Source organism: Rhipicephalus microplus, chromosome 8 (assembly GCF_043290135.1).
Source record: "Rhipicephalus microplus isolate Deutch F79 chromosome 8, USDA_Rmic, whole genome shotgun sequence".
Classification (NCBI taxonomy): Eukaryota; Metazoa; Arthropoda; class Arachnida; order Ixodida; family Ixodidae; genus Rhipicephalus; species Rhipicephalus microplus.
Window position 1 is genome coordinate 11,692,437 of NC_134707.1, and position 27,360 is coordinate 11,719,796.

Below are 27,360 nucleotides of genomic sequence, written 5' to 3' on the forward strand. Positions count from 1 at the left end.
CGTCCCGCATCGCCAATGGAGTCTATAACGGATGCGAGTCTTCCATCGGCTTGCTGAGCCTTGGTCACGTCCTGTTGCGAAAACAGGATCCAGGTTTCTCGATTTCGTGTGGAGAATTCCTCGATCGGATTTCGCGATAAAGCGTCCGCAAGCTGATTTTGTGCTCCAGCACGGTGACGGATGTCGTACGTATAGTCTTGGAGCCGAACAATCCATCGGGCAAACTTGTGCTTGAGGTGCTGCTTCTGGAACATCCACGCAATCGCGGAGTTGTCTGTTACTACCGTGAAGTGTCGGCCAAACAAGTAGTGGCGGAACTTTTCATCCACACTCCATACTACAGCCAAACACTCCAGTTCATTCGAATGATAATGCCGTTCTGCGTCCGATAGTTTACGACTGGCGTAGCAGATGACGTGCCCACGCCCACTCGAGTCACGTTGAAGTAAAACCGCCCCCAGGCCAATCTGACTCGCATCAGTATGGACTTCTGTCATCCAATCTTCATTAAAGTGGCAGAGCACCGGGCTATGTGTAAGCTGGTGTTTGAGGGTTTGGAAGGCGTTATCCTGCAAAGGACCCCACTGAAATTGGGCGTTTTTCTTCAGTAAGTCCGTGAGTGGAGCAGCAGTTGACGCAAAGCTCGGTACAAACTTGCGCAAGTATGACGCCATTCCTAGGAATACCTGGAGCTGTTTTATAGATGTTGGTGCAGGGTATTTGGCAACGGCGTCTATGCGTTCAGGCAAGGGTCGTACGCCATTATGAGATATCTGATAACCAAGATAAGATATTGTCGTCAACCCAAACTGGCACTTCTCGCGGTTAAGTCGAAAGCCGGTGTTGTGTAGCCTCTGCAGAACCGTGTCGAGATTTTGTAGATGTTGTTTTTCTGTTTCCCCGATGACTAGAACGTCATCGAGGTACACGACGCAGGCACGGTCTATCAGTGTGCCTAACACTGTGTTCATGGCACGCTGAAAGGTGCTTGGAGCAGTTCGCAGACCGAACGGCATCCGATTAAACTCGTACAAGCCAGATGGTGTTCGGAAGGCCGTCTTAAACTTATCTTCTTCAGCCACGTTGATCTGCCAATACCCTGCTTTTAAATCTAGCGACGAAAAGAACCTCGCTTTTCGTACGGCGTCAATAGCGTCGTCAATGCGTGGCAGCGGGTACGAGTCTGGTATGGTGTGCTTGTTCAGCTCTCGGTAGTCAACACAGAATCGGAGATTGCCGTCCTTTTTACGGACTAGGACAACAGGTGCTGCCCACGGGCTAGAAGATGGCCTGATTATGCTTGCGGCAAGCATTTCTTGCACCTGCTGGTCAATTAATATCCGCTCTCGTTCGGCATATCTACGTAACGGTATGGACACCGGCGGATGATTGTCGGTAGTAATATGGTGCACTAGCACGCTAGTTCCGGGAAGCTGAGTAGTAGTATCAGCGAAGAGCGATGCGTGCCTCTCGAGTATTGCGGGAAGTGTAAGTGGCGTCGTCAGCTCACCTTGGGATTGCGCCGGAGGCACACTTGGAGCCACAGGATGGAGGTTGACGGTACTTCCTTCCACCGTGAGGCGCACTTCCCCGGAGAGCAGGTAGTCGGCCCCTAAAACCATGTCTGTGGGCAGGTCGTCGAAGACGGGCACCGAGGACAAAAACTTGCTGCCGGCCTCGGTGTTGAGTTGCAGGTTTAGGGCACCGACCGGTAGTACGTCGCCCCCGAGACCCCGCAGTGGTGGCTCAGTCCAAGGCTGGAGAGGTTCGGAGGCGTGGCGGCGAAGCAACGCCGTACGTTGAGCTCCGGTATCAACGAGAGCTGTCAGTTCTCCGATGCCGTCGACGCGGACCTTGAGGGTTGGAAGTGGGCGTGATTGATATTGCATCGCTTGAGGTTGGCTTTGTGGGCAGCTTTTATACCCATGCCCGATGCGGCCACACGTATAGCATCCGCGTCTCGGTGAAGCTGACTCCTTTGGGCCAACTGCAGCCGCCCGGCGATGAGACGTGTCCTGCAACTCCATTGCCTGGCGTACGAAAGTGGAGATGTGGACTGGGTGGTTGTAGGCGGACAAGACGGCTGCGTGCGTCGAGTCATGGATCCCGTCGATGATGTACTGCCTGGCTGCGGAGGAGGTCCACTGTATATCGCAAGCTTGTAAAAGGTCCAGCTTGTCGTAGATGTAAGTCGCGACGTCCTCGGTTGCACCTTGCCGGCGTGACCGCATGGTCATGAAACGGTCGTCGTAAGCGCTCGGAAGCGGCGCAAACGCGGATATCAGGGCCGCGCTCCATGTTTGCCATGTAGCGTATGTACTGCCTTGGAAACGATGCCACGCTTGGGCAGATCCTCGCAAACGTCCTTCAGCGACCGACTTCTTAATCGTGTCGCTCCACGAGTATTTAAGGGCAACCGAGTTTATCACGCTTACCCAGTTGGTAGGGTCATCCTTGAATCCATGAAAATATGGAATTTCGTTCTCGTTGAACGATCCAAAAGAGGCGCAGCCAAACCCGGATGTCTTGAGCTCTTGGGCGAACAGAGAGAAGCCTCGAGAAATGGCCTCGCTGCAGTCATGATGCGGTGCCGCCGTGGAGGCTTGGACGCCGTCCGTGATCGGTGGGGAGTTCGAGAGCACTCGTCCACTTCGAAGTGTAGTGGACGCAGGGATATCGGGGTCAGTAGTTCGCGACTGCGCCATTGTAACGAGGAGAAATAAGACAAAGAGACAACGCCTTTGCTGCAGGCCGGCTGTTCTTTTTTTGCCTCCTCTTCCTCCTTCTCTTCCAGGTATGCGCCGAGCACGATCGCCGCTTTGTCATCATTACACTCGGCCACGCTGCAGCTGGTCTACTCCTGTAAGAAAAACACAAACCAATGTCACGTTTGCCGCCGTATGCAGTTCTTCATCCGCGACACATGCACCGTAAAGTTATTCCGTTTTCTCTTGTCTCTGCGCGTATCAGAAGCTGTGGATCGTACTCGCCAAGTGTTATCTCCCAAGCGCTCAGAAATAATGTAAGGGCCGTCGTACTTTGGGTGCAGTTTGTTTGAAGACGATGGCGCACCTCGCTGTAGCCACACCTCATCACCTACACTGTATTTCGGCGCGGGACGGTGGCGTCGGTCGTAGTATCGCTTTTGTGCCTGTTGAGCATGCACAATCCTCCTACGCGCCTCCACACGGATATCGCGACAAAGTGTCTGGCGGGCAGCGGAACGCCCTACTTTAACGGGAGTGTCCAAACCGAACGTAGCATTCAGTTGCGGGAGCTGACCATAGACAATCTCGTAGGGGCAAATTCCTGTGGAGCTGTGTGCCGCCGTGTTCACTGCGTACGCAGCTGCTTGGAGATGATCATCCCAGTCGGCCTCACCTCGTTTGTGATTCTTACAGTACGGTGCGAGTCTAGCCTGGATAGTCTGGTTCGACCTTTCGGTCAGTCCGTTCGCCTGTGGATGGTTTCCCCGCACAGGTTCGAATCCTGTCGGCTGCGCCATTATGAGATATCTGATAACCAAGATAAGATATTGTCGTCAACCCAAACTGGCACTTCTCGCGGTTAAGTCGAAAGCCGGTGTTGTATAGCCTCTGCAGAACCGTGTCGAGATTTTGTAGATGTTGTTTTTCTGTTTCCCCGATGACTAGAACGTCATCGAGGTACACGACGCAGGCACGGTCTATCAGTGTGCCTAACACTGTGTTCATGGCACGCTGAAAGGTGCTTGGAGCAGTTCGCAGACCGAACGGCATCCGATTAAACTCGTACAAGCCAGATGGTGTTCGGAAGGCCGTCTTAAACTTATCTTCTTCAGCCACGTTGATCTGCCAATACCCTGCTTTTAAATCTAGCGACGAAAAGAACCTCGCTTTTCGTACGGCGTCAATAGCGTCGTCAATGCGTGGCAGCGGGTACGAGTCTGGTATGGTGTGCTTGTTCAGCTCTCGGTAGTCAACACAGAATCGGAGATTGCCGTCCTTTTTACGGACTAGGACAACAGGTGCTGCCCACGGGCTAGAAGATGGCCTGATTATGCTTGCGGCAAGCATTTCTTGCACCTGCTGGTCAATTAATATCCGCTCTCGTTCGGCATATCTACGTAACGGTATGGACACCGGCGGATGATTGTCGGTAGTAATATGGTGCACTAGCACGCTAGTTCCGGGAAGCTGAGTAGTAGTATCAGCGAAGAGCGATGCGTGCCTCTCGAGTATTGCGGGAAGTGTAAGTGGCGTCGTCAGCTCACCTTGGGATTGCGCCGGAGGCACACTTGGAGCCACAGGATGGAGGTTGACGGTACTTCCTTCCACCGTGAGGCGCACTTCCCCGGAGAGCAGGTAGTCGGCCCCTAAAACCATGTCTGTGGGCAGGTCGTCGAAGACGGGCACCGAGGACAAAAACTTGCTGCCGGCCTCGGTGTTGAGTTGCAGGTTTAGGGCACCGACCGGTAGTACGTCGCCACCGAGACCCCGCAGTGGTGGCTCAGTCCAAGGCTGGAGAGGTTCGGAGGCGTGGCGGCGAAGCAACGCCGTACGTTGAGCTCCGGTATCAACGAGAGCTGTCAGTTCTCCGATGCCGTCGACGCGGACCTTGAGGGTTGGAAGTGGGCGTGATTGATATTGCATCGCTTGAGGTTGGCTTTGTGGGCAGCTTTTATACCCATGCCCGATGCGGCCACACGTATAGCATCCGCGTCTCGGTGAAGCTGGCTCCTTTGGGCCAACTGCAGCCGCCCGGCGATGAGACGTGTCCTGCAACTCCATTGCCTGGCGTACGAAAGTGGAGATGTGGACTGGGTGGTTGTAGGCGGACAAGACGGCTGCGTGCGTCGAGTCATGGATCCCGTCGATGATGTACTGCCTGGCTGCGGAGGAGGTCCACTGTATATCGCAAGCTTGTAAAAGGTCCAGCTTGTCGTAGATGTAAGTCGCGACGTCCTCGGTTGCACCTTGCCGGCGTGACCGCATGGTCATGAAACGGTCGTCGTAAGCGCTCGGAAGCGGCGCAAACGCGGACATCAGGGCCGCGCTCCATGTTTGCCATGTAGCGTATGTACTGCCTTGGAAACGATGCCACGCTTGGGCAGATCCTCGCAAACGTCCTTCAGCGACCGACTTCTTAATCGTGTCGCTCCACGAGTATTTAAGGGCAACCGAGTTTATCACGCTTACCCAGTTGGTAGGGTCATCCTTGAATCCATGAAAATATGGAATTTCGTTCTCGTTGAACGATCCAAAAGAGGCGCAGCCAAACCCGGATGTCTTGAGCTCTTGGGCGAACAGAGAGAAGCCTCGAGAAATGGCCTCGCTGCAGTCATGATGCGGTGCCGCCGTGGAGGCTTGGACGCCGTCCGTGATCGGTGGGGAGTTCGAGAGCACTCGTCCACTTCGAAGTGTAGTGGACGCAGGGATATCGGGGTCAGTAGTTCGCGACTGCGCCATTGTAACGCGGAGAAATAAGACAAAGAGACAACGCCTTTGCTGCAGGCCGGCTGTTCTTTATCTGCTTCCTCTTCGTCCTCTTCCGTCTCTCCCAGGTATGCGCCGAGCACGATCGCCGCTTTGTCATCATTACACTCGGCCACGCTGCAGCTGGTCTACTCCTGTAAGAAAAACACAAACCAATGTCACGTTTGCCGCCGTATGCAGTTCTTCATCCGCGACACATGCACCGCAAAGTTATTCCGTTTTCTCTTGTCTCTGCGCGTATCAGAAGCTGTGGATCGTACTCGCCAAGTGTTATCTCCCAAGCGCTCAGAAATAATGTAAGGGCCGTCGTACTTTGGGTGCAGTTTGTTTGAAGACGATGGCGCACCTCGCTGTAGCCACACCTCATCACCTACACTGTATTTCGGCGCGGGACGGTGGCGTCGGTCGTAGTATCGCTTTTGTGCCTGTTGAGCATGCACAATCCTCCTACGCGCCTCCACACGGATATCGCGACAAAGTCTCTGGCGTGCAGCGGAACGCCCTACTTTAACGGGAGTGTCCAAACCGAACGTAGCATTCAGTTGCGGGAGCTGACCATAGACAATCTCGTAGGGGCAAATTCCTGTGGAGCTGTGTGCCGCCGTGTTCACTGCGTACGCAGCTGCTTGGAGATGATCATCCCAGTCGGCCTCACCTCGTTTGTGATTCTTACAGTACGGTGCGAGTCTAGCCTGGATAGTCTGGTTCGACCTTTCGGTCAGTCCGTTCGCCTGCGGATGGTATGCCGACGCGAAGTGATGGTCCACTCCAGCTTGTTGTAGGTAAGTGCGGAGCTCGCGACTGCGAAAGGTGGTCGACCGGTCGGAGATCAACTTGTTAGGAAGACCGTGTCGCCATTCGAAGCGATCTTTCAGGAATCGGATGACATGGCTAGCAGCAAGCGAAGGCACGGCCGCGACCTCTACGAACTTGGACAAGTAGTCCACAGCGAGTATAATGTAACGATTGCCCGCTGTCGTCATTGGAAGAGGCCCGATGTGATCTATGCCCAACGTGTGGAAAATTGTCTCTGGAGGCTTGATCGGCGTAAGAAGTCCATGTCGAGCTCCAGGACGTCGTTTGTGTTGCTGACAAATCTCGCAACTGGCAACGTATGAACGCACGCTTTTATCCATTTTCGGCCACCAAAAACGTTCTTGTGCCTTGCGTAAGGTGGCTCTGTAGCCAACATGGCCTCCCTCGGGAGTGTCATGGATGGCGCGTAGTACGCTCGATCTTAAGGTGTCAGGAATGACCAGGAGATGACACTCGGTGCTTTTATCGGCCCAGTGACGCCGATACAGCGTTCCATTACGTAAGACAAACTTGGCATTGCGTCCCGCATCGCCAATGGAGTCTATAACGGATGCGAGTCTTCCATCGGCTTGCTGAGCCTTGGTCACGTCCTGTTGAGAAAACAGGATCCAGGTTTCTCGATTTCGTGTGGAGAACTCCTCGATCGGATTTCGCGATAAAGCGTCCGCAAGCTGATTTTGTGCTCCAGCACGGTGACGGATGTCGTACGTATAGTCTTGGAGCCGAACAATCCATCGGGCAAACTTGTGCTTGAGGTGCTGCTTCTGGAACATCCACGCAATCGCGGAGTTGTCTGTTACTACCGTGAAGTGTCGGCCAAACAAGTAGTGGCGGAACTTTTCATCCACACTCCATACTACAGCCAAACACTCCAGTTCATTCGAATGATAATGCCGTTCTGCGTCCGATAGTTTACGACTGGCGTAGCAGATGACGTGCCCACGCCCACTCGAGTCACGTTGAAGTAAAACCGCCCCCAGGCCAATCTGACTCGCATCAGTATGGACTTCTGTCATCCAATCTTCATTAAAGTGGCAGAGCACCGGGCTATGTGTAAGCTGGTGTTTGAGGGAATGTCGGCTGCGCCATTGTAACGCGGAGAAATAAGACAAAGAGACAACGCCTTTGCTGCAGGCCGGCTGTTCTTTATCTGCTTCCTCCTCGTCGTCTTCCGTCTCTCCCAGGTATGCGCCGAGCACGATCGCCGCTTTGTCATCATTACACTATATATATATATATATATATATATATATATATATATATATATATATATATATATATATATATATATATATATATATATATATATATATATATATATATATATATATATATATATATACAAGCGTTACATGACTGGGGTCCTGAGTACGCTGTGCAGCCCAAACGAAAAGCAATGAAGCACAAGAAATAATTTCTTTTATGCCTGCAGTGCCTCGCTGAAACCATCGTCAATTACACTCACTCGTCACTCTTACAAATAGGAGTCGGTCAGTTTGCAAAACATGTTCGCCTGGAAGAAATTCTGACCTAATTATCGAGGTATGGCACGTATTAAACTGGCCATGTGCAACTATATAATCTTAGCTTCGCATTGAAATCCGTTCAGAGTAATAGTTACTGAAGAGCAAAAGAATGACGCAAGAAAGAATAGCAAGCGGGCGTGCGTGGCTCAAGATATATCAACTGCTTGCTACAGCTAACAACAGCGCTAACATAAGAAGGGTAAGGGAAAGTGCACGCAGGTGCGTTGCCTGGTGTGAAGTACACTCACGAGTCAGGCACTGCGCCGTGCTCCCGACCAGGTTTTTACATTACATTTCCTTGAGGTTGTTATGACCACATTTCGAGAAATGCACAACACTGATTAGACCCATAGCCATAGGCTAGTAAGGGGTTTAACGGGAGAAAGTATACAAGCAGAATACAATTTGTATATAAGAAAAAAATCAAAACATCAAAAAACGATGATTTTTCAACAAACGAACAAAAATACAAGAAGATACCCATTGTTGCAATTTGTTCATAATTAATGAAATAATCAAGTATAAACAGAACATCAAACTATGTGTAATGCTTAGTACATGGTCATTACTATTGATCTACATGTAGCAAAATCAGGTGCCTTTCTCATCTTCTAGCTACTACCACCACCACTCACGAATCACGTGATGGTGCTGTGTCGGAACGGCGGCGTTAAGGTGCATCCGTTGGCACTGGCGAAACTGACCTGAGTGTATGCGAGCGTTATGGACAACTTTCTCTTCGCTGGAGATTGCGAGTGATTCCCGTGTTTCTCGCTCAGTTTTCAAGTGGCGAGCACTTCGGACACCTGCATTGTCGGTGCATCACGTACGGCACGATCCGGTTCCCAACAAAGCGCTCACTAAGGGCCATCACAAGGCCAGCAGTGCTGACATTCTGGTTAAAATGAACGAACAGGGACTCAAGTAACGTAATGATTAGAAATAACCAAGAAGAAATCACATCAATTAACCTAATACAGCTAAAACACTTCGCAAACACAGGAATGACTTCGGCTGGGCACTCGAGGGGTCACCCCTGCCTTGCCGAGCGTAAAGTCACTAAAAAAACAATTTGGTTTAGGGACTTTGGCCTTAGCGAGCCAATGCCCTCCCCCTGGGTCGCCTGTGCGTCGACGTTTTGCTGGCGCGGCGTTGTCGTGCTACGCGACTAATCCGATAGTTGAAACAAGCTGGCGGTAGTCGATAAGGCGTAGCACATGTCGCACACCGAATGTGGCAATCTGCCTGCGGCAACATTCTAATAGCACCGGGGAAACCCTACATACTTACCCCAAACATTGGCGTCATTGACGCCTCGGTAAGCGAAGAAGTGGGAATGGATTCTACGAGCGAGAATCACTGTCGTGGGTGCCCATGCGACGCACTTCCTTTGGTTTCGGAGTAATAGAGCGGGGCCATGCATAAATTTTGAATTTTGTTTTCGCTGTGATTTTATGCAAGCGTGCGTCGCCAACAGCATCGGACAGTTAGTATAGTTGATGCCACGCACGTCACTGCCGTTGTTCCCCAGTCCTTCAGTAACGGTTGTGCTGAGCGCATTTCAACGTGAACGCGCAAGAAATGGCTTTGACCTTTGCCAACGAAATCGCGAACTTCATTTTTTTTCATATTTGTAGCCCAAAAAATAAAGATAAGGCCCGTTACACGAAACAGTCGCGCTGGCAACGTGCCACCTTGGACAGGACTTCATCTAGAAGCATTATAGAAACGCCGAGAGCTATACCGTGGCTACATATATACGCCACACGACAAAACACTGCTCACGAAGCACAGCCACACAGAAGTTGGCCTTGAACGTCGATCGCTAAAGTATTCAGCAGCTGCGAGAGACCTCCGAAATAACCAAAAGATTCATTTCGAAAGTACACATCCGGCGCCAGAGCTGCTTTTTATAGCACGTTGCCTTTGGAGGACGACAACAGCATCGTATTACCACCACGCCGCTTACGAGCATGCCACATGTACAGAGCAGCCGCTGGCATATCACACCTAATGAATGTACAAATGTAAAAAAAAAACATCAGGTACGGAGCACCAGGGCGTCATTTAAAACACACTCGTTGAAATATTAAACTGCCTCTCGCCGTCTTATACTTTGCACATACATCAAGCGAGTTGTCACATTTTCCTAGTAGCACAATTTCACGTAAGCCCCACGAGCTCTCCTCCCTCGGGCTGTTAAACGAATTTCTAAGGGCGAAGTTTCCTACGTCGTGGGTCATATGTCCCGCGTCACGGTAACAGTCGTCGTAGTAGCCAGTTGCATTGCATTGCATGCCAATCAAAGCGCTGTCACGGCATATATGTGGAGTGATTGATGATGAGTCGGGCGAAGCGTCCGTCAGTGCGTCCGTGCGCCTGTCCCTCCGTCCGATTCGCCCCACTCATGGTCATTCACCTCGTGGATATGCCGTTGTTTCTTTCTTACTGTGTATCGCGATGTGAATCAAAACAACAAACCTTAGTAAGCTGTCATTTCAAGGCAAACACTTTAACTTAAGCGGCGCGTCGGTTTACTACAAAGGGGCCACCGATAATTGATTGAAGGTTCTCACGATGAAACATGACATCGGATGACACAGCGCCGAGATAAGTAGAGGTGTTTCCGCTCCGAAATTACGGTTCGGCGCGGACCTGTGCCAGGTGTCCGACGAAATGGGGTCGTGTACGAGATTAGAAAGCTTTGAGAAAGCTTCATTAAGTGCGCTTGTTCGTGCGCTGAAGTATATTCTCGCCACAGGGTGCGATGCCGGCATGACGCCCCGAGGCAGGCTGTGAATTAATGCCTCAAACTGTATCGATGTATAATTCCCGACACCATGAACCCAGCGCGAATATGCACGAGCGGTAAAAAACATAAACAGGTGTGCACCAGCTGTAGCTGCAGTGTTCGTGAGTGTCGGGGTGCTCTGCGCATAGCCCATAGTACTGTGTCGCCTGAATAATCTAGGCGAAACACCTGAAAAATGTGATCTACAGCCTATCCACGTGCACTCTCACTTGTGGAGCACGATTGCAAGGCAATGTACGAAGGGCTATAAATACTGCTGCGCAAGCCATAAATCAGCAGTTGATAATGGCGACCCTTCGGCTCTTTGCAACCTCCATGGCGGTGGCGCTATTCGTCCTGGCTTCGACTTGGATCGGCTGCACCGCCGAAGATGAGCTGACTCTGCAGGCAGCGTTAACTCCCGTAAGACAGTCTTTTGATTGAATTCTACGCATGGTTCCTTAAAAACCGTAGACGATGGAAAGTCGAAGCAGTCTCAAAAACTAATATGCAAAAGACATTAACGATGTAAAAGGTCTAGCGAATGAGCGAGCATTTGTAATACATAATCGGACCTTTGAATCAATGCAAAGGGTATGACTGTCTAGGTGAAATGAACAGGGAAGCTTGTTCATGCAAAAGATAGTTCACCAAGATTTGAGGATGCGATTGTATCCATGCCTAATATTAAAAGCGAAGCCTACTTACGTAAAAGCAATGGATCGAAGTTGAAAGATGGGAAGGTGCGCATACATGGTAGGCATTCTCTCACCCCGTGACCAGCAGGCCTTAAGTACTGTAAATAAAGGGGAGATTATAAAGTCGTCGCATTTTGCCAGTTCTAAAATGTAAAAAAAAAAGAACGGGAGAATAATAAAATAACTGGAGAAGCTAAGGAATACCTGGAGTGCGACGGAACGAAAAATGATAGGGGTTACTCAAAGTGATACAAAGGTAAACAGAGTGGGTCAGATAATGAAGAGGAGTAGAGGATACACAAGCAGATGTTCGGAGCGAGAAACGAACCTTTACGAGTCACGCAATTGAAGTTTGACGTTCATTTACTTTTGAAAATATACAAAAGAGATGAATTCTCATGGTGCCGGATCGAAAGGCGTGTATGTATACACCTGACTAAGCTCCCGGCCCAACGAGTAGAACAGACAACGGCAGACAACTGCCGGAAAAAACAGGCATATATATACATATATACATGCATGTATATAAATCGTGCAATTAAAAATGTATTAGTTTAATAGAGCACAATACTGAGTTATAGACCGAATAACTACAAACGATAATTATTAAATATATAGATACACTGTTTTTTCAATAATTGGAGAAGGATATTTTTATTGACAGCACAGCAACAAATTCATAAACCAAAAAAAATTTAGTAACACAATGTAGCAGTTTAACATTATAAAATGTTTTCCGAGAAGGTTTTTTTTTTATTCTTCTGTGAATGTTGACATAGTCGGAGAATATTCCATAACATGGTATAGCACATGTTCATCACTAAAGCAATTGGGAATTTGCCTTTGCCATGATTACTTTCCGAAGTTGATTCCCGTTAACGGTTTAACATGGTCCCAAGACGCTAAAGTATAATTGGCTGTGGTATTGATGTACGTCGAAAAGACGTTCCCGCGGTTATTATTAAATTCTAAAAAAATGCTTTTTTCAGATAATTTTTGTTCATACATATTCCTGATGTGCAAAATACGGCACTGCTAAAAGTGCTCAGGAGTGTGTTCACTCATAGAGGGGTTATGAACAACACCGATACACTTTTCTGCATTCCTAATAGTGATTCCATATTGGTTTTATAAGTCACGTTACAGTCAAGCAGGCAGTAGTGGAGTGTGGACTGCACGGGAGAAAAGTCAACTCACGCTTAGGAGGAAACAATGTACGATATTCGTTCAACGTCCTGATTAGTTGCGCTGTATTCCATTTGATGTAGTTAACATGACGAATCCATCGCAAAATCTCATGAAAAAGTACTTCCAAGAACGTGTACTTGTAATAGTTTCCGAATTGTTGCGACTGAAATAATGAATGATATACAAACTCAACTGTCTTTTTAATTAATGCAAGAACCATGCACATGAAAGGACGTCCAAGTGTATCTTTCACCCGTTTTGTCATGTAGGTAGCAGCCACTCAGTGCGGAAGATGCGGTAGCAACAATTTTTCGATCTGCATATCTCTGTGAGCACATACACTTAAAAGGACACGTGCGTTTTTCTTTTTTTGTTCTCCTCAACAAACCTTACCACTGCAGTGCGAGCTAATCAGGTACTTCGACTATCCTTGCGAAATGAGCCACGTGACCACGGAAGACGGTTACGTCATCGAAGTGAACCGAGTGCCCCATGGACGCCGTGACAACGCGACGGCTCCGAATGAACAAAACAGCACAACACGATACCCTGTGCTGTTCGTTCCAGTGATTGCAGGCGCCTCGGACCTCTGGTTCCTGAACTACCCTTCGCAGTGCCCAGGCAAGTGTTTAACACAAAATTCTTGCTGCCGAAATTTTCATCCAAATTGAAAGATTGGGTCCTGATATCGATAGACACAACATTCATTCCAGACAGAAAATATTGCAAAATAATGAAGTTAATGCGTTTTTTCACAAATTGCCGCGTCTAGCGGCCGCGCCGTGAACTAGAAAAGGTGACGTTTCGTGACGTCACACACACTCTAAACGGGAAAGTCAACATTGCCAGCTGTCGCCTGCGTCTCTCGACTCGCTCAACTGCCTCTTCGGTACCCAAAACTGGTGTGAACAGCAACAGCAGCGAACAATGTTTCCGGATGAGGCAAAGAACCAGCGCTTTTGCAGAAGGGAAAGAGTGGAATGCAAGGAGAGGTGGAGAAAAAGAGGAGGATGACAAGAGCACGTACATACTGCACGCTCCTCAGTGAGTGTGACGTCATGGCTCGCGCCCGCGAGCACACGCCACGCGCTGACTATCCAATAAACATACAACCAACTGTTCAAAAGTACGGGAAAATAACTTTGTTTATCGGAACACTGGCATCTTTCAAGTCGATTTTCGAAGTTTCGTCAGTTTTTCCAATTTTAGGAGAAGCTCCTCTTAGCCTAACTTTGGCATGCGTCGCGCGTAACCAAGAGAAAAAGAGGTGAGAAAGAAAAGAAGGTAGTATCTCCCGAACAGTATAATAGACGGTGCTGTCTCATAAAAGAGAGTTCGGTTCGGACTGTCACGGTGGATGGACGTGTTTTTTGAGCGCTCCCGATTGACTGCGCAGATAAGTGGTTTTGCATATTTGAGCTTGTTTTTATCATTAATAAGGGAGCTGTTACAACCTTTGTAGCATTTATTTTATTGTACAGCATTTTTGGGGGTCAGTCACCAGGTATTTATTAGCTGGTGCGTGTGTGTGTGTTTGATTTTTCTGTTTTTGTTGTTTTTTTTCTTTTGCCACCCCAGTGGGGGAGGTGCACGTACATTGAACACGCAAATTTTTGAAGTAGAGTTTAGACTTTCTCTTTTTCGTGGGGCAGGGCTCGAGTTTTGTAATTATCGAGTGAGACAAGTCATAGCGACATTTGCTGTCAGAAAGACATAGTTAAAAAGACTGTAAAGTGTTCAGGATGCGGGGTGGGCTTGAAAGTGGACCCAAGTGTAGAAGCGGATGGAGAAGAGGCTGATGCGAAGCGTAGGCGATGTGACGTCGAGGAAAAAAATGGAGAAAATGATGGTTGCCCAGAGCGAACTGCTGATGAGAATCACCGAGCTGGAGACTGCGTTGGCGACAGAGCAAGAGAAAACGAGGGCAATGGGAGAAAGGCTGAAGTCCACTGAGGAAGCACTAGCCAAGGTGAACAGAGGATCGGCCTACGGTGAGAACAGTAGGGAACCAGCAACCAGAACAGCGGAGAAGAAAGAGCAAGCAAGTTTAAAAAAAAACAGGTTCAGCCGGTTTAATTGTCGTAGGGCCCAGCTTCAGCGAAGTAGTGGTGGGGCTGGGAGGGGACAAAGCAGCCGGCGTCACAGGTGCAAGTAACCCCTAGGTGCAGGACGCTCCAGCTGAAAAGTCACAGCATGTGATAATCGCAAGGGCCTCGTATTCAAATCGATGCACAGAAGCAGAGAGGGTAAGAGGTGACAAGAGGGTTGCATTAGGGGCGTTCCCAGGACGCAAGCTGGAAGCAGTCATGAGGCAAGTGAGCGCAAAACTCAAAACTACAGCTGATAGACGAAACCTCGTGATAATTTCAGGCAGTTTAAACGATGTCTTAAATGAAGATACAGCAGGACTAGCAACCACACTGGCGAAATGGGTTGATAACATGCGCGCCACTTCTCCTCAGGTACAGGTAGTGATATGCACGATACCGGAGGTACCGGTGCGTGACAGCAACCTGCAAAGAGCGGTTGTCAACGCAAACCAAGAGATATGGCGGATAGGTCGAGAGAAAGGCTATGAGGTGGTGGAATTAGACACAGAGGTGCATAGGTGGGGTGGTTTTCAATGAGACAGAATTCACTTCGATGGGCGGCTAGGTCATGAGGTAGGTTGGCGACTTGCAGGACACGCAGTAGCTTTTTTGGGGGGCACGCGGGCCGCTCGGGGTGCAGGATAGCTAGTAACGAGGAAAAAAATTAGGGAGACTCTTTGACGGGTGGTATGGAGAGATAACATTCCAAAGTGGCACCAGTATCTAAGATAGTTAGAGTCCGTGGCATAAATAGACGTAGCCACGAGCGCCGAGCCAATTCAGACATAGGCTATATTAACATGCAGGGTGGCAGGAACAGGCTGAAGTGGGAAGAGATAGAAGCACAGCTAAGGGATGAGAGGCCGATGGTAGACGGTTTTGTAGAAACACATCTTAGGGACATGGAAACCCTTCCTAACAATCCGGACTACGCGTGGGAATATTGTAATAGAACTGAAGGCAGCAGAAAGGGGGGTGGTATTGGGGCATTCATTCATAAAAGTGTAGACTGACAAAAGGTCAAGCAGGAGTGCAAGGAACATTTATGGTTAAGAGGGAAAGTGGCAGGGCAAATGACACTCCTTGGTTTTGTGTACTTGTGGACGGGAGCAAAGGCCAGAGAGGAAAACCAGGCAATGGTAGAGTGTATATCAAAGGACATTGAGGAGTTAGGAGGAGAGTGCGAGATAATTATACTAGGAGATATGAATGCGCACATAGAAGATATAGATGGATATACAAACCCGACAGGCAAATTGATCATGGATACATGTGAAAGGCATGATTTGATCATTTGCAACAGTGCCGAGAAGAGTGAAGGGCAAATAACATGGGAGGAGGAAGGCTGCAGTCGACGATAGATTACGCACTAATGTCACATAGGATGCATGATAAGCTCAGGGGAACGCATATAGATGAAGGTGGCTTCAGAAGTCTGGGTAGTGATCACAAACGTATCAAGCTAAGTTTTGGAAGAGCAGTGAAAGTGGGAAGGAGACAAGATGAGCAACTACAGGAAATTTTTTATTCAGGAAGGCAAATTGAAATAGCCACTAAACAAAATAAGAAAGTAATCACCGAGGATAATAAAACACTGTGGACATACACGAATCTAATTAGACTGTTTGAGCTAGAGCTTGCTAAGGCACGTGACAAGTCACCCCGAAAAAAAAAGACACAAACCCAAAGGTTGGTGGGATGAGGATGTTAAGAGAGCCATAGCAAAACGTCAGGAAGCCTCTAGGGAACACAGACATGCTTAGCAGCGGGGTGATCCGACAGATGATGTTGAAAGAAAATGGGAAATCTTTCTAAGCTGTAGAAGGGATGCATCCCTTCTGATAAATGACAAGATTAGAAGAAAGGGAGATATGTGGCTGGCAGAAGTACATAAAGAAGATAGAAAGGCAGCTGCAAGATTTTGGAACCATCCAAACTCCCTAAGAAATGAGACAACCCTAGAGAAGAGGTTTATAACTACAGCTCAAGGTGCTAGGCTAGAAGGGGACGAAGCTATTTAATATATAAGAACAAGGGTAAAAATATTTCCAAAACAAAGTGCTTTATGCACCACATAGAGAAGGATGAATCAAGTGGCGCAATGGCTCCATTTTCACAACGAGAGTCGGAAAGGGCTGAGAAGAGGGTTCCTAGTACTACATCAACAGGCCCAGATGGCATTCCAATTAACCTGATAAAGACATTGGGTCCCATGTCTAAGGAGACTTTGAGAGAGGCAGTGAGCAAAATAATAATCAACGGTGAAGTCCCCGATGGATGGAAACTTAGCAGGATCAGCATGATCTATAAAGGAAAGAGAGACAAAGCTGACATAAACAATTACCGTCTTATAACAGTGACATCAGTGGTCTACAGACTGGCGATGCAGATTATAAAGGGAAGACTGCAGGCATGGATAGAGGATGGGGGGTGCTGGGGGAACTACAGAATGGGTTTCGGAAACACAGGAGGTTGGAAGACAATATGTTCTCACTGACACCGTGCATCGAAATAGCTGAAAAAAAAAACACAGGCCCCTGTGACTAGCATTTTTGGATATCAAGGGAGCGTACGATAGCGTGCTTGGGGAATACTGGACACCAGGCGAGGAAGATGGAGTCACTAATCTTTTAAAGGATATCTATAAAGGTAGCAAGGTAGTTATAAAAAAGTGTGAAAAACTGGTATCCAAGCCTGCAGAGGTAAAACGGGGGCTTAGGCAGGGGTGCCCCCTGTCACCCTTATTATTCATGATGTACCTACAAGGATTAGAGGCCAAATTACAGGGAAGTGGACTGGGCTTCAACTTCTCTTTCGTCAAACAAGGAAAACTCATTGAAGAGGCACTACCAGCATTGATGTACGCAGATGATATAGTGCTAATGCCCGACAACAAGGAAGATTTGATGAGATTGATGGACATCAGCGGTAATGAGGTAGATAGGTTAGATTTCAGATACAGTAAGGAAAAAATAGCAGTCATGATTTTTAATGACAATGAAGGTAGTGAGCTTGGAATACAAGAGGTCACGCAAGAGAGAACAGATATATACAAATATCTGGGCGTATGGATAAGCAATGGGACCGAGTATCTGAGGGAACACGAAACATACGTGACGACTAAAGGTAACAGGAATGCAGCGGTAATTAAAAACAGGGCAGTGTGTAATTACAATAGGTACGATGTTGTGAGAGGAATATGGAAAGGGGTAATGGTTCCTGGTCTGACGTTCGGCAATGCGGTCTTGTGCATGAGATCAGAAGTTCTAGCATGATTAGACATTAAGCAACGGGGAATAGGTATGCTTGCCTTAAGAGCTCACGGGAATACACCAAATCAGGGAGCTCAATGTGATATGGGACGGACATCATTTGAGCACAGGGAAGAGAGAGAGAGAGAGAGAGAGATAACGATGCAAGGAAAGGCAGGGAGGTTAACCAGACGCACATCTGGTTTGCTACCCTGCCACAGGGAAGCTAGCAGCAAGATAACATTTGAGAAGCGATTGAGAGAAATTAGGGAGGAGCATAGGGCTAGGAAGGTTTTCAGCTACTTGTACATGAAGAATGTCGATACAAAATGAATTAAGCGAACCAGGAAATTGACTGGTAAATACTTGGAAAACAGCAGGGGTCCAAACCAAAAAGAATTATTGGTTAAGAAGAAGGTGAAGGAAACTGAGACCGATATGTGGACAATTGGCATGATTAAGAAGTCCGCACTAGAGATCTATTGAACTTTTAAGCAGGAAATAGCCAAGGAAAGGATCTATGATAATACTCGGGGTAGTTCTCTACTGTTTGAGGCCAGGACGGGAGTATTGCGAATAGACATATCGGGCCAAATACGAAGGGGTAGACACGGTATGCAGTGCATGTGGAGAGGAAGAAGAAACTGCCGAACACTTGATAATGTTCTGTAAAGGGCTTCACCCTGTAGTTCAGGTTGATGGCGCAGAGTTTTTTCGAAGCACTCTGGTTTAGGGACAGGGAGGGCAAAATAGACCTTAAGCGTGGGTAGAGTTAACTATGAGGTTATCTGATTGGTGGCTAAAGTCAAGGCACGAGTAAAAATTAAACCCTTCACTGCAAAGTACGAATCCTCAACCTCACTATTTAAAGGAAAAAAATAAATCTAGTTTTTGGTTCATTAAGTATTACGGCTTGGTGGCGCGAGCCACCGCCCGATCTAAAGGGTATAGCCATATCCATCCATCCATCCATCCATCCATCCGTCCATCCATCCATCCATCCATCCATCCATCCATCCATCCATCCGTCCGTCCGTCCGTCCGTCCGTCCGTCCGTCCGTCCGTCCGTCCATCCATCCATCCATCCATCCATCCATCCATCCATCCATCCATCCATCCATCCATCCATCCATCCATCCATCCATCCATCCATCCATCCATCCATCTACATACAAACTGCAGTTGAGTGAAAATATTCTAGATGGCGCTGCACAGCTACTCTCGGATTGGCTGCTGCGCGGGATGTACCTGGGTACGCGGAGAACAAGTGTTTCTCTCAGTCTCCTGGACAGTAACCGTACGTGGCGGATCGTTGGTGGGGCATGAAGGAAGCAGAGCGGCGGGCGCGTTGAAGACGCTTGCGCTCGGCTTTCTTGGCTCGCGTCTCGTCAGTGTTATCTGCACACCATCTGCATTCTCGAACGCGATCGTACGCATGGACGCATGCGCGAATGAACGGACAGGTGGACGGATGGACGGACGGACGCTTTGCCCAACTCATCATCATTCACTCCGTGGATATGGTGTGAATTTTTGTTCAGTATCCCTTTAATCTCTTTGCAGAGACATGTGAACTGTATGCGTCCTAAAGTGCTGTGACCAGAAGCACATATTAGTGTAATGGTGTTGAAAGCTGCAGTGCCACAATGGCAGTTGCACATCTAGCGAAAACAAGAGCAATCCATGTTACGCTACAATGTTCATCACAAATAATATACTTATGAGAACTCATAAATAAGAACTTGATCAATAATGAGAACTCGTTAATAGTTCTCATACATTGCGTGTAAGAAAATAGAACGAACCTTTGAAATTTACACTTTTAACCTACATATCCTACACGCGTGTCAATACCTTGAAGGGTCTTAAGCAAATGAGTGGTCGAAATTCACTCGTGAAGAAAGGAAGGAGGACAATCGACACTGCAGCTCAGTTAGAGCATCGTGCGCGTTATTCGAAAGCTCTGGGTTCGGTCCCTGTCAGCATTAAGTTGTCTTTTCGCCCACGTTACTTTCTTTACATATATATCACAATTACTGCAATTACAATTAACAGTATAATTAACACCCCCAATACAATCCTTCGTGTTTGCGTAAAGCTTGCGTAAAACAAGAAAACTCCATCTCTCCAGTCCTCAAAACTCCATCTTTCCAACAGAACGGAACGATATACAAGCCATCCAAAATAGCTGGGGCCATTTCAATTTCCCACGATCGCTATTTATGTCACTCGCCATAAGTACCTTATCGCTACAAAGGCGACTTCGTAATTAAAGAATCATAATCTAACTTTGACATTTTCGGTTCGGTTCTACGCTTTCGTCATGAACAAACACTTCAATGGGAACATTGACATTATGCAGTGCACTGGGTGACCCCCTGGCTACATATCTTACATATTTACCGTCGACATCTTTTCATTGTGAGGAATTAATTAATTATTGTGTCATGATTTATTGCAGGCTTTCTGTTTGCCGACGCTGGCTTCGACGTGTGGGCGATGAATTCGAGAGAAATTACGCGGTACTCGAACCACACGACCTTGTCCAAGAACGACCCTCAATACTGGAAGTTCAGGTAAAGACAACCTATGTATTGTACGTATTGTACCAGAAACACCGGACTGCGATTAGCATTGTACTATAGGATCAGACTACGACGCTAGCTCATATGATCAGCGCAGATAGTATGCAATGGAGTGGTAATGCTAAATCGCTGAATTTAGGAATAAGTCGCCACTGTAGTTTCCTGAAACGTTATGGTCTACCGTGTACGAGGTGGTGGTGGTGAAAAGCATTGCATCAATGAGAGGTGTGAGCAGCACAGTAGGGCCCTAGATGCCGGGTAGTGTCCCTAGTCCAGGACCCCTTAGGTCGAAGCCGCCAGCCTGGCTCTTCGTACCAAGGTCTTCTGGGCATGAAGATCTGAGCACCCAGTCAGGACCACCTCTTAATGTCTTCGGGCTTAGGGTTAGGGCTGGATTACAATGACAGGGAAAGACTATATAGTCATAGGCATGCACCCGAAGGAAGCAAAAAGAGGGGGGGGGGCGGCCGCCCCCTCTGGTACCCTAAGAGGGAGCGGGGCGCAAAGTCAGCCCCTATACTTTACCGTAATAGAAAGGGGGGGGGCGCCGCGACATGGGGGATGCGCAAAGTCAGCCCCATAATTACTGACAGAATAGGAAGGGGGGTGCTATGACAGACCTGCACCTCCTCTCCCCTTATGAAGGCGGACCCTGCGCACGCCGATGCGTGTGGCATTCAGCTGCGGCCCATCCTCACAGTATTGGCACCAGCCATCATATATGAGTTCAAAATGTTTCACGATAACGAGGTAAGTTTGCCTTTCCAAAGCCTTTAGCTGGGGTGTAATATAGGCGGTGACAAGCCTCACATCGCTATACAATGTCTTTGAAATTAAGACGTAGGTTTCCTGCGTCCTGGTCGGGAGGATCGTTTAGGGGTGCCCGGGAAATGAGTGCTCTGTGTGGTCGCATAAACGCTTCCCCATTGATTCCAACTCGACTGCACAGCTTCGATGAAATCGGCCGCTTAGACGTTCCCGCTGGAGTCGATCACGTGCTCAACGCCACCGGTGCGGATAGGCTGACGCTCGTCAGCTTGTCGCAGGGCGTCGCCACCATCTTGGTTCTCCTGTCCACGCGACCTGAGTACAACGACAAGGTGGGCGCCCTTTGGAAGTGTGGATGAAGTTGCAAAAATAATTGTGTATAACGATTGCATGCTTACAGGAGGTTTTCAGGGGCCTAGAATGGGAACAGTTAGAGATAATAGTTAATGGAGAGTACCTTAGTAACCCGCGCTTCGGCGATGACATTGCATCGCCAAGTTACTCAGGGGACGAACTGCAACTCATGATTACGGAGTTAGACAAGCAAAGCAGGAAGGTAGGTCTTAAAGTTAATCTGCAGAAAACGAAAACAACCTCGGAAGAGAGCAGCGCTTCGAGATAGGTAATAGTGCCCTTGAAGTTGTAAATGTGTCTATTTAGGACAGGTAATAACCGCAGAGCCGGACCACGAGATTAAAATAACTTGAGGAATAAGAATGGTGTGGAGCATATTTGGCAAGCACTCTCAAATAATGACAGGCAGATTGCCACTATACCTCAAGAGGAAGGTATATAACAGCTGCATATTGCCGGTACTTAGCTACAAAGCAGAAACCTGGACACTTACAAAGAGGGTTCAGCTTAAATTGAGGACGACGCAGCGAGCAATGGAAAGTAAAATGGTATGTGTAACCTTAAGTGTAACCTTAAGAGACAAGAAGAGAGCAGAGTGGATCAGGGAACAAACCGGGGTTAAGGACATCATAGTTGAAATCAAGAATAGGACATGGAAATAGGCCGTGCGTATACAGGATAACCGCTGGTCATTAAGGGTAACTAACAGGATTCCGAGACAAGGCAAGTGGGATAGAGGGGGACAAAACGTTAGTTGGGCAGATGTGATCAAGAAGTTTGCGGGTATAAATTGGCAGCAGCAAGCACAGGGCCAGGTTGACTGGCGGAACATAGGAGAGGCCTTCGTCCTGCAGTGGACGTAGTCAGGCTGATGATGATGACGATGATGATGATGATGACTTGCGCTCATCTACTTAAGAGTGTGTAACAGCGAAGCGAGTACGTGGGAGAAGGCAAGAAATTGAAAAAAAAAGAATGACTGCTTTGTAGAGCTGTCAAACCAGAAGGAGGTTCACAGCTGCATGACATTCTATGTATCTTTTTATTTTCCTCATTCTTTATGTATCTCTCTCTTTCTTTTATTTGTTTTGTGCATCGTATATATTCTATCTATTTTTTTATTTTCCTTTCTATACGTTTCCTTCTTTTTCTCGATTTTCTCACTTGGATTCGTTCCTTTCTCTCTCTCTCTCTCTCTTTTTGTCTACCACTTCCTCTTTTTCTCTATTTCTCCTTGCTTCAATCTCTACATTTTTATTTATCTCTTTTTCTCTCTTGATATTTGATTTTGTCAATCTCTTTGCGTCTCTTTCCATACTTTTATGTCTTCCTTGTCTTTATTTCTCACACTTTTTGTCTTTCTTTCTATCTCTTTGTTCTATCTTTTTCTCTTTTCTTCTCTCTCTCTCTTCCTCCTTTTCTACTTTCGCTCTCTCTTTCTTTCTTAAACACTAAGGTAAAAAAGCGCATAAATTTCCGCAGTGCTTAGAGGGACAAAAAAGTCAACGGGTCTCACATTCTCAACCAGCACTGGTTTTATGCCTTAGAGACAGAACTGACTTAATTCAAGAAACGATATGGTAATTTTTGATGAATATTGGCCACTATTGGTGATTACTAAGTAGCGCATGCCGACGCTGTTATCACAGCCGAAATTGTATTCATTCAATCCAAGGGTGATGTCACCACACAAGGTACGTAACGTTACCTATAAAACTTGTCTGATTTTAAATATTCGCTATTTATTCCTTTTGCGATTACAGATCAACTTGGTTGTGGCTTACGGCCCCGTTGCCAACGTCTCCCACTTGGGGTCTCCACTCTCCCTTCTGATTCCCTTCACACCTCTGATTGCCGTGAGTGTTTCAATGATTACAGACAAAGTTATCGCGTAGTGTGTACTTAAATACTCCATTTCCTCACGAAAAGCGGAGCCGTACAAGGGGTGAGAATGGTGACAGAAGAGTGTGCGCCATGTCACGCTACAGCGCTCAGATACACCAACAGATGGCGCAACGTTTGGGCGACCTTTAGTTATGCTATCTAAAGGTAGCATATACAGTAACTCTAGTGTAGATGGCAGGAGAGAGGTGGCGGTTTGTAGTGTGGTTGAATGTATTGTTCGCTGTTTATGCATGTTTCAGAATGGTAGAAGTAATGCAAGAATTTTAATGTAATGATGGTTGTGAAGAACGACAATGAAAATTGATGCCCTGACGCTACGCCGTTTCGTTGCCGCGTAATTAAAACCTGATGATTTTCCGTAGTAGCGTGACGAAATGTCAGCATGTTTTTAGGCTGATGCATTAGGTTTTCGGCTCATATCTCTCTGGTTCAAATATATATATATATATATATATATATATATATATATATATATATATATATATATATATATATATATATATATATATATATATATATATATACCTCTCTCTCACACACACCTATATATATATATATATATAGGTGTGTGTGAGAGAGAGAGTGTGCAATTCTTGAATTTGTTGCAGACTTTGGCATACCCTTTTACCATGGCGGGGTACCTGGAAGCAACCAAGGGCCTATCAGAATTCGCCGCAAAAGTGTGCGAGATCCTCTTCAACGGCGAGGCTTGCTCTCTGGCAATCACCATAACTGCGTTCAGCAGCCCGTACCAGCTGAATGAGGTGAGCGCGGAAGAACACACGTTGGCAAACATTCGCATCAATTTCATAGACTATTCACGCATTCGTGCTTTCCTGTTTCCTACGTGTCTGCTGATGCCTGCATTACATATTTAGTTGTCGATAATGTACCATTGTAGTGCATGATCATGCACATGGTTCTTCATTGGGGGGGGGGGGGGGGGGGCAAGTAATTCGAACGCACCCTCCTCCTCCCACCAGCCGAAGGGGGGGCGTAGCTCCGCCATGATGCAGGGTCCCGTCACCAGTCGTATTGTATAAGCAATTTTGTACCTCAGATTGCAAGTTCCCGACGACGAAAGTGAGATAACAATTCGAACTCGCTTCAAAACAAGCGATCTGTCGTCGAATGACATGCCTCTAATGAGGAAGTGCCTAAATCGGTGCTTCACAACACGCGAGAAGAGCTAGCTCCGAGATTTACGCAGCTATAGAAAGACTGACGCTGATTAAAACAGGCAGACATACACTCGAAAAGATTTCAGCACAATCTACACAAATGAATCTTACTGCATAAAAGATATCCCTTGTGAGGAAAGGAAGTGCTTGATATGTGAATGCGCAAAGTGGCGCGACTGAAACACGGACAGAAGAGAGACACGATTAGACCGATAAAACTCTTCGTGTTTGCGCACCCTTTTCATGCTTCGTGTTTGCGCTTTGTTTGTCTAATCGTGTCTTTCTTCGGTCCGAGCCTTAGTCACACAACTTTGTGAATTAATGTGGCAAATCAACGTGTCCAAATCGCCGCCTATAAGTAAAGGGCTGGTAATCTCAAGGGCACAGAAAAACATGCATCCAGCCACTTTGAATGACAAAGAAAAGTGAACTCCCGCTTGCTGAAATCACCTTCTCACGTAAGCACGCCTACGAGTTTATGTGTGTGTTTTAATCAAGATTGAAATGATTTTCATTGTGTAACACGGTACGAACGAGTTAGGCCTGGCTTGGTTAAGCTGTAACACGGAGTGCCGAGTGAAAGTATGGTAAGTAAAGACCGGAAGTTGTACAACGAAAGCGGTAAAGACTGGAAGTAAAGCAAACATAGATAGATATGTGGGGTTTGACGTCCCGAAACCACCATATGATTATGAGAGACGCCGTAGTGGAGGGCTCCGGAAATTTCGACCACCTGGGGTTTTTTAACGTGCACCCAAATCTGAGCACACTGGCCTACAGTACTTTCTTCGCCTTTATCGAAAATGCAGCCGCCGCAGCCGGGATTCGAACCCGCCACCTGCGGGTCAGCAGCTGAGTACCTTAGCCACTAGACAAGCGCGGCGGGGCTGAAGTAAAGCAAGAAATAATTTGCGGGGCAAAAAAATTAGCATGCAAAACTTTTAAATAGTATGACATATATATTTTACATACACTCATCATCTACGAACAATTTTGTTACAATGAAGTTGCGGTGCAGATTGAGTGCAGTTGTATTTTTTTTACACATCTTAGGGAAGCAGCGCGAAAGACCAGGACAATAGAGGCACACACAACCACACGACACAATTACTGGCAACTGAAGCTGTTTCCCGAAGATTTTTTAAAAGAACTAGACGACAAGTTGACCCGTCAATATTTTTTACAATTTGACTGTGAGCATCATTGAAGTTTCTTAACGTGCCGTAAAAACATGAGAGCATTTTGTAGGCAATACACATATACGCGAGTTTTAGAAGGTGGAATCGGTTGTTTGCTTGCATTTATATCTATTCCTTTCAGACGCGACTACCAGTGTATATTGGCCACTACCCGGTTGGAACAACAGTACAGAACTTCATGCATTACTACCAGGTAAGGCACGCTCAAGTGGACGAAAAAAACTACATTAAAATAAGCCGCTTCGTTTTTTTTAACGCGACAGCTTTTATTAGGGGTGTAGGTGTTTTCATAGAGACTGCTCTATGAAAAACACTCGCCAGTACTGCAATAGTACGACGCACTTTGGATTTGCACGGTATATTTGCTGACGCTTCGGCTGGTGGACTAGCCTTTGTTAAAGCGTTTGAAAAAAGCTGGTCAGCCGAAACGTTAGCAAATATACCGATACGTCAGCAAAATATGAAGAAAGAAAAGTGGGTGAAAAGATAACTTGCCGGTTCCTGTTCACGACAAGTTCTTTTCACCCACTTTTATTTCATCACATTTACATTACAATTTGGTCTCATAACTTCCCCTATACTTTCCTCGGCATTATTGTTTGTTAGAGCTCATTAATATTTCATTTCACACACACACACACACATACACACGCACACACACACACACGCACACACGCACACACACACACACACACACACACACACACACACACACACACACACACACACACACACACACACACACACGTACATATATATATTATTTTAAAAAATTCAGTGGGTACGGTGCAAATGTAATTAAGAAATAAAGGAGCACACTTACGAAAATTTGATAGTTGTTTACGTTTCGGCCGTGGCACGGCCTTCGCCTGGATCCAAGACGCATCCAATATATATATATATATATATATATATATATATATATATATATATATATATATATATATATATATATATATATATATATATATATATATATATATATATATATATATATATATATATATATATATATATATTGTCGCGATTCAACGTAAGCAGTGCACCGAGACGTTGAGTCCGAGAACAGACGGCGTGTGTTTTTATGCAGGAGCCAAGAGCAGGCGAGCCAAAAACGAAAGTACGTCGTCTTCTTCAGTCCTCCTTTTCACGAGGCTGTTGGCGCGCACATCGTCTTCGTTCTTTGTTTCGTTGCGCGGCATTTGCCTCCCCTTAAAAGAGCATCGCCCCGATGCTATAGCTGAGACAGTAATTTGCGCAAGAAGTCACTTTGTAGAAGCAACGGTGCCTCGCAGAGGCACTCGCTGACGTATGGCTTAATGCGCACTACGTGCACAAGCTCAGGTCGGTGCTGGCGACGCCTTGAACAGTTTGGGCTATCCGGGACGACTTCATAGGTAACGTCACTTAGTCGTCGCAGCACTCAGTAAGGTCCGAAGTACCTTCTGAGCAATTTTTCGGATAGTCCCCGTCTTCGTACAGGTGTCCGCACCCATACCCTGTCCCCGGTTTCGTACGTTACAGGTGTATGACG

General features: G+C 47.1%; 1 protein-coding gene across 1 annotated transcript in view; it reads left to right on the forward strand.

Moving 5' to 3' along the window:
• Nucleotides 1-10,759: 10,759 nt before the first annotated feature.
• LOC119165709 (gastric triacylglycerol lipase) overlaps nt 10,760-27,360 on the forward strand; it is a 30,234-nt gene continuing 13,633 nt past the window's right edge. The window contains exons 1-7 of the mRNA XM_075871047.1: nt 10,760-11,030; nt 12,895-13,114; nt 20,296-20,410; nt 21,369-21,519; nt 23,305-23,397; nt 24,055-24,210; nt 25,948-26,019. Of these exons, the coding sequence (XP_075727162.1) occupies nt 10,914-11,030; nt 12,895-13,114; nt 20,296-20,410; nt 21,369-21,519; nt 23,305-23,397; nt 24,055-24,210; nt 25,948-26,019 (924 nt within the window). The 5' untranslated portion in view covers nt 10,760-10,913. The remainder of the gene's footprint in view (nt 11,031-12,894; nt 13,115-20,295; nt 20,411-21,368; nt 21,520-23,304; nt 23,398-24,054; nt 24,211-25,947; nt 26,020-27,360) is intronic.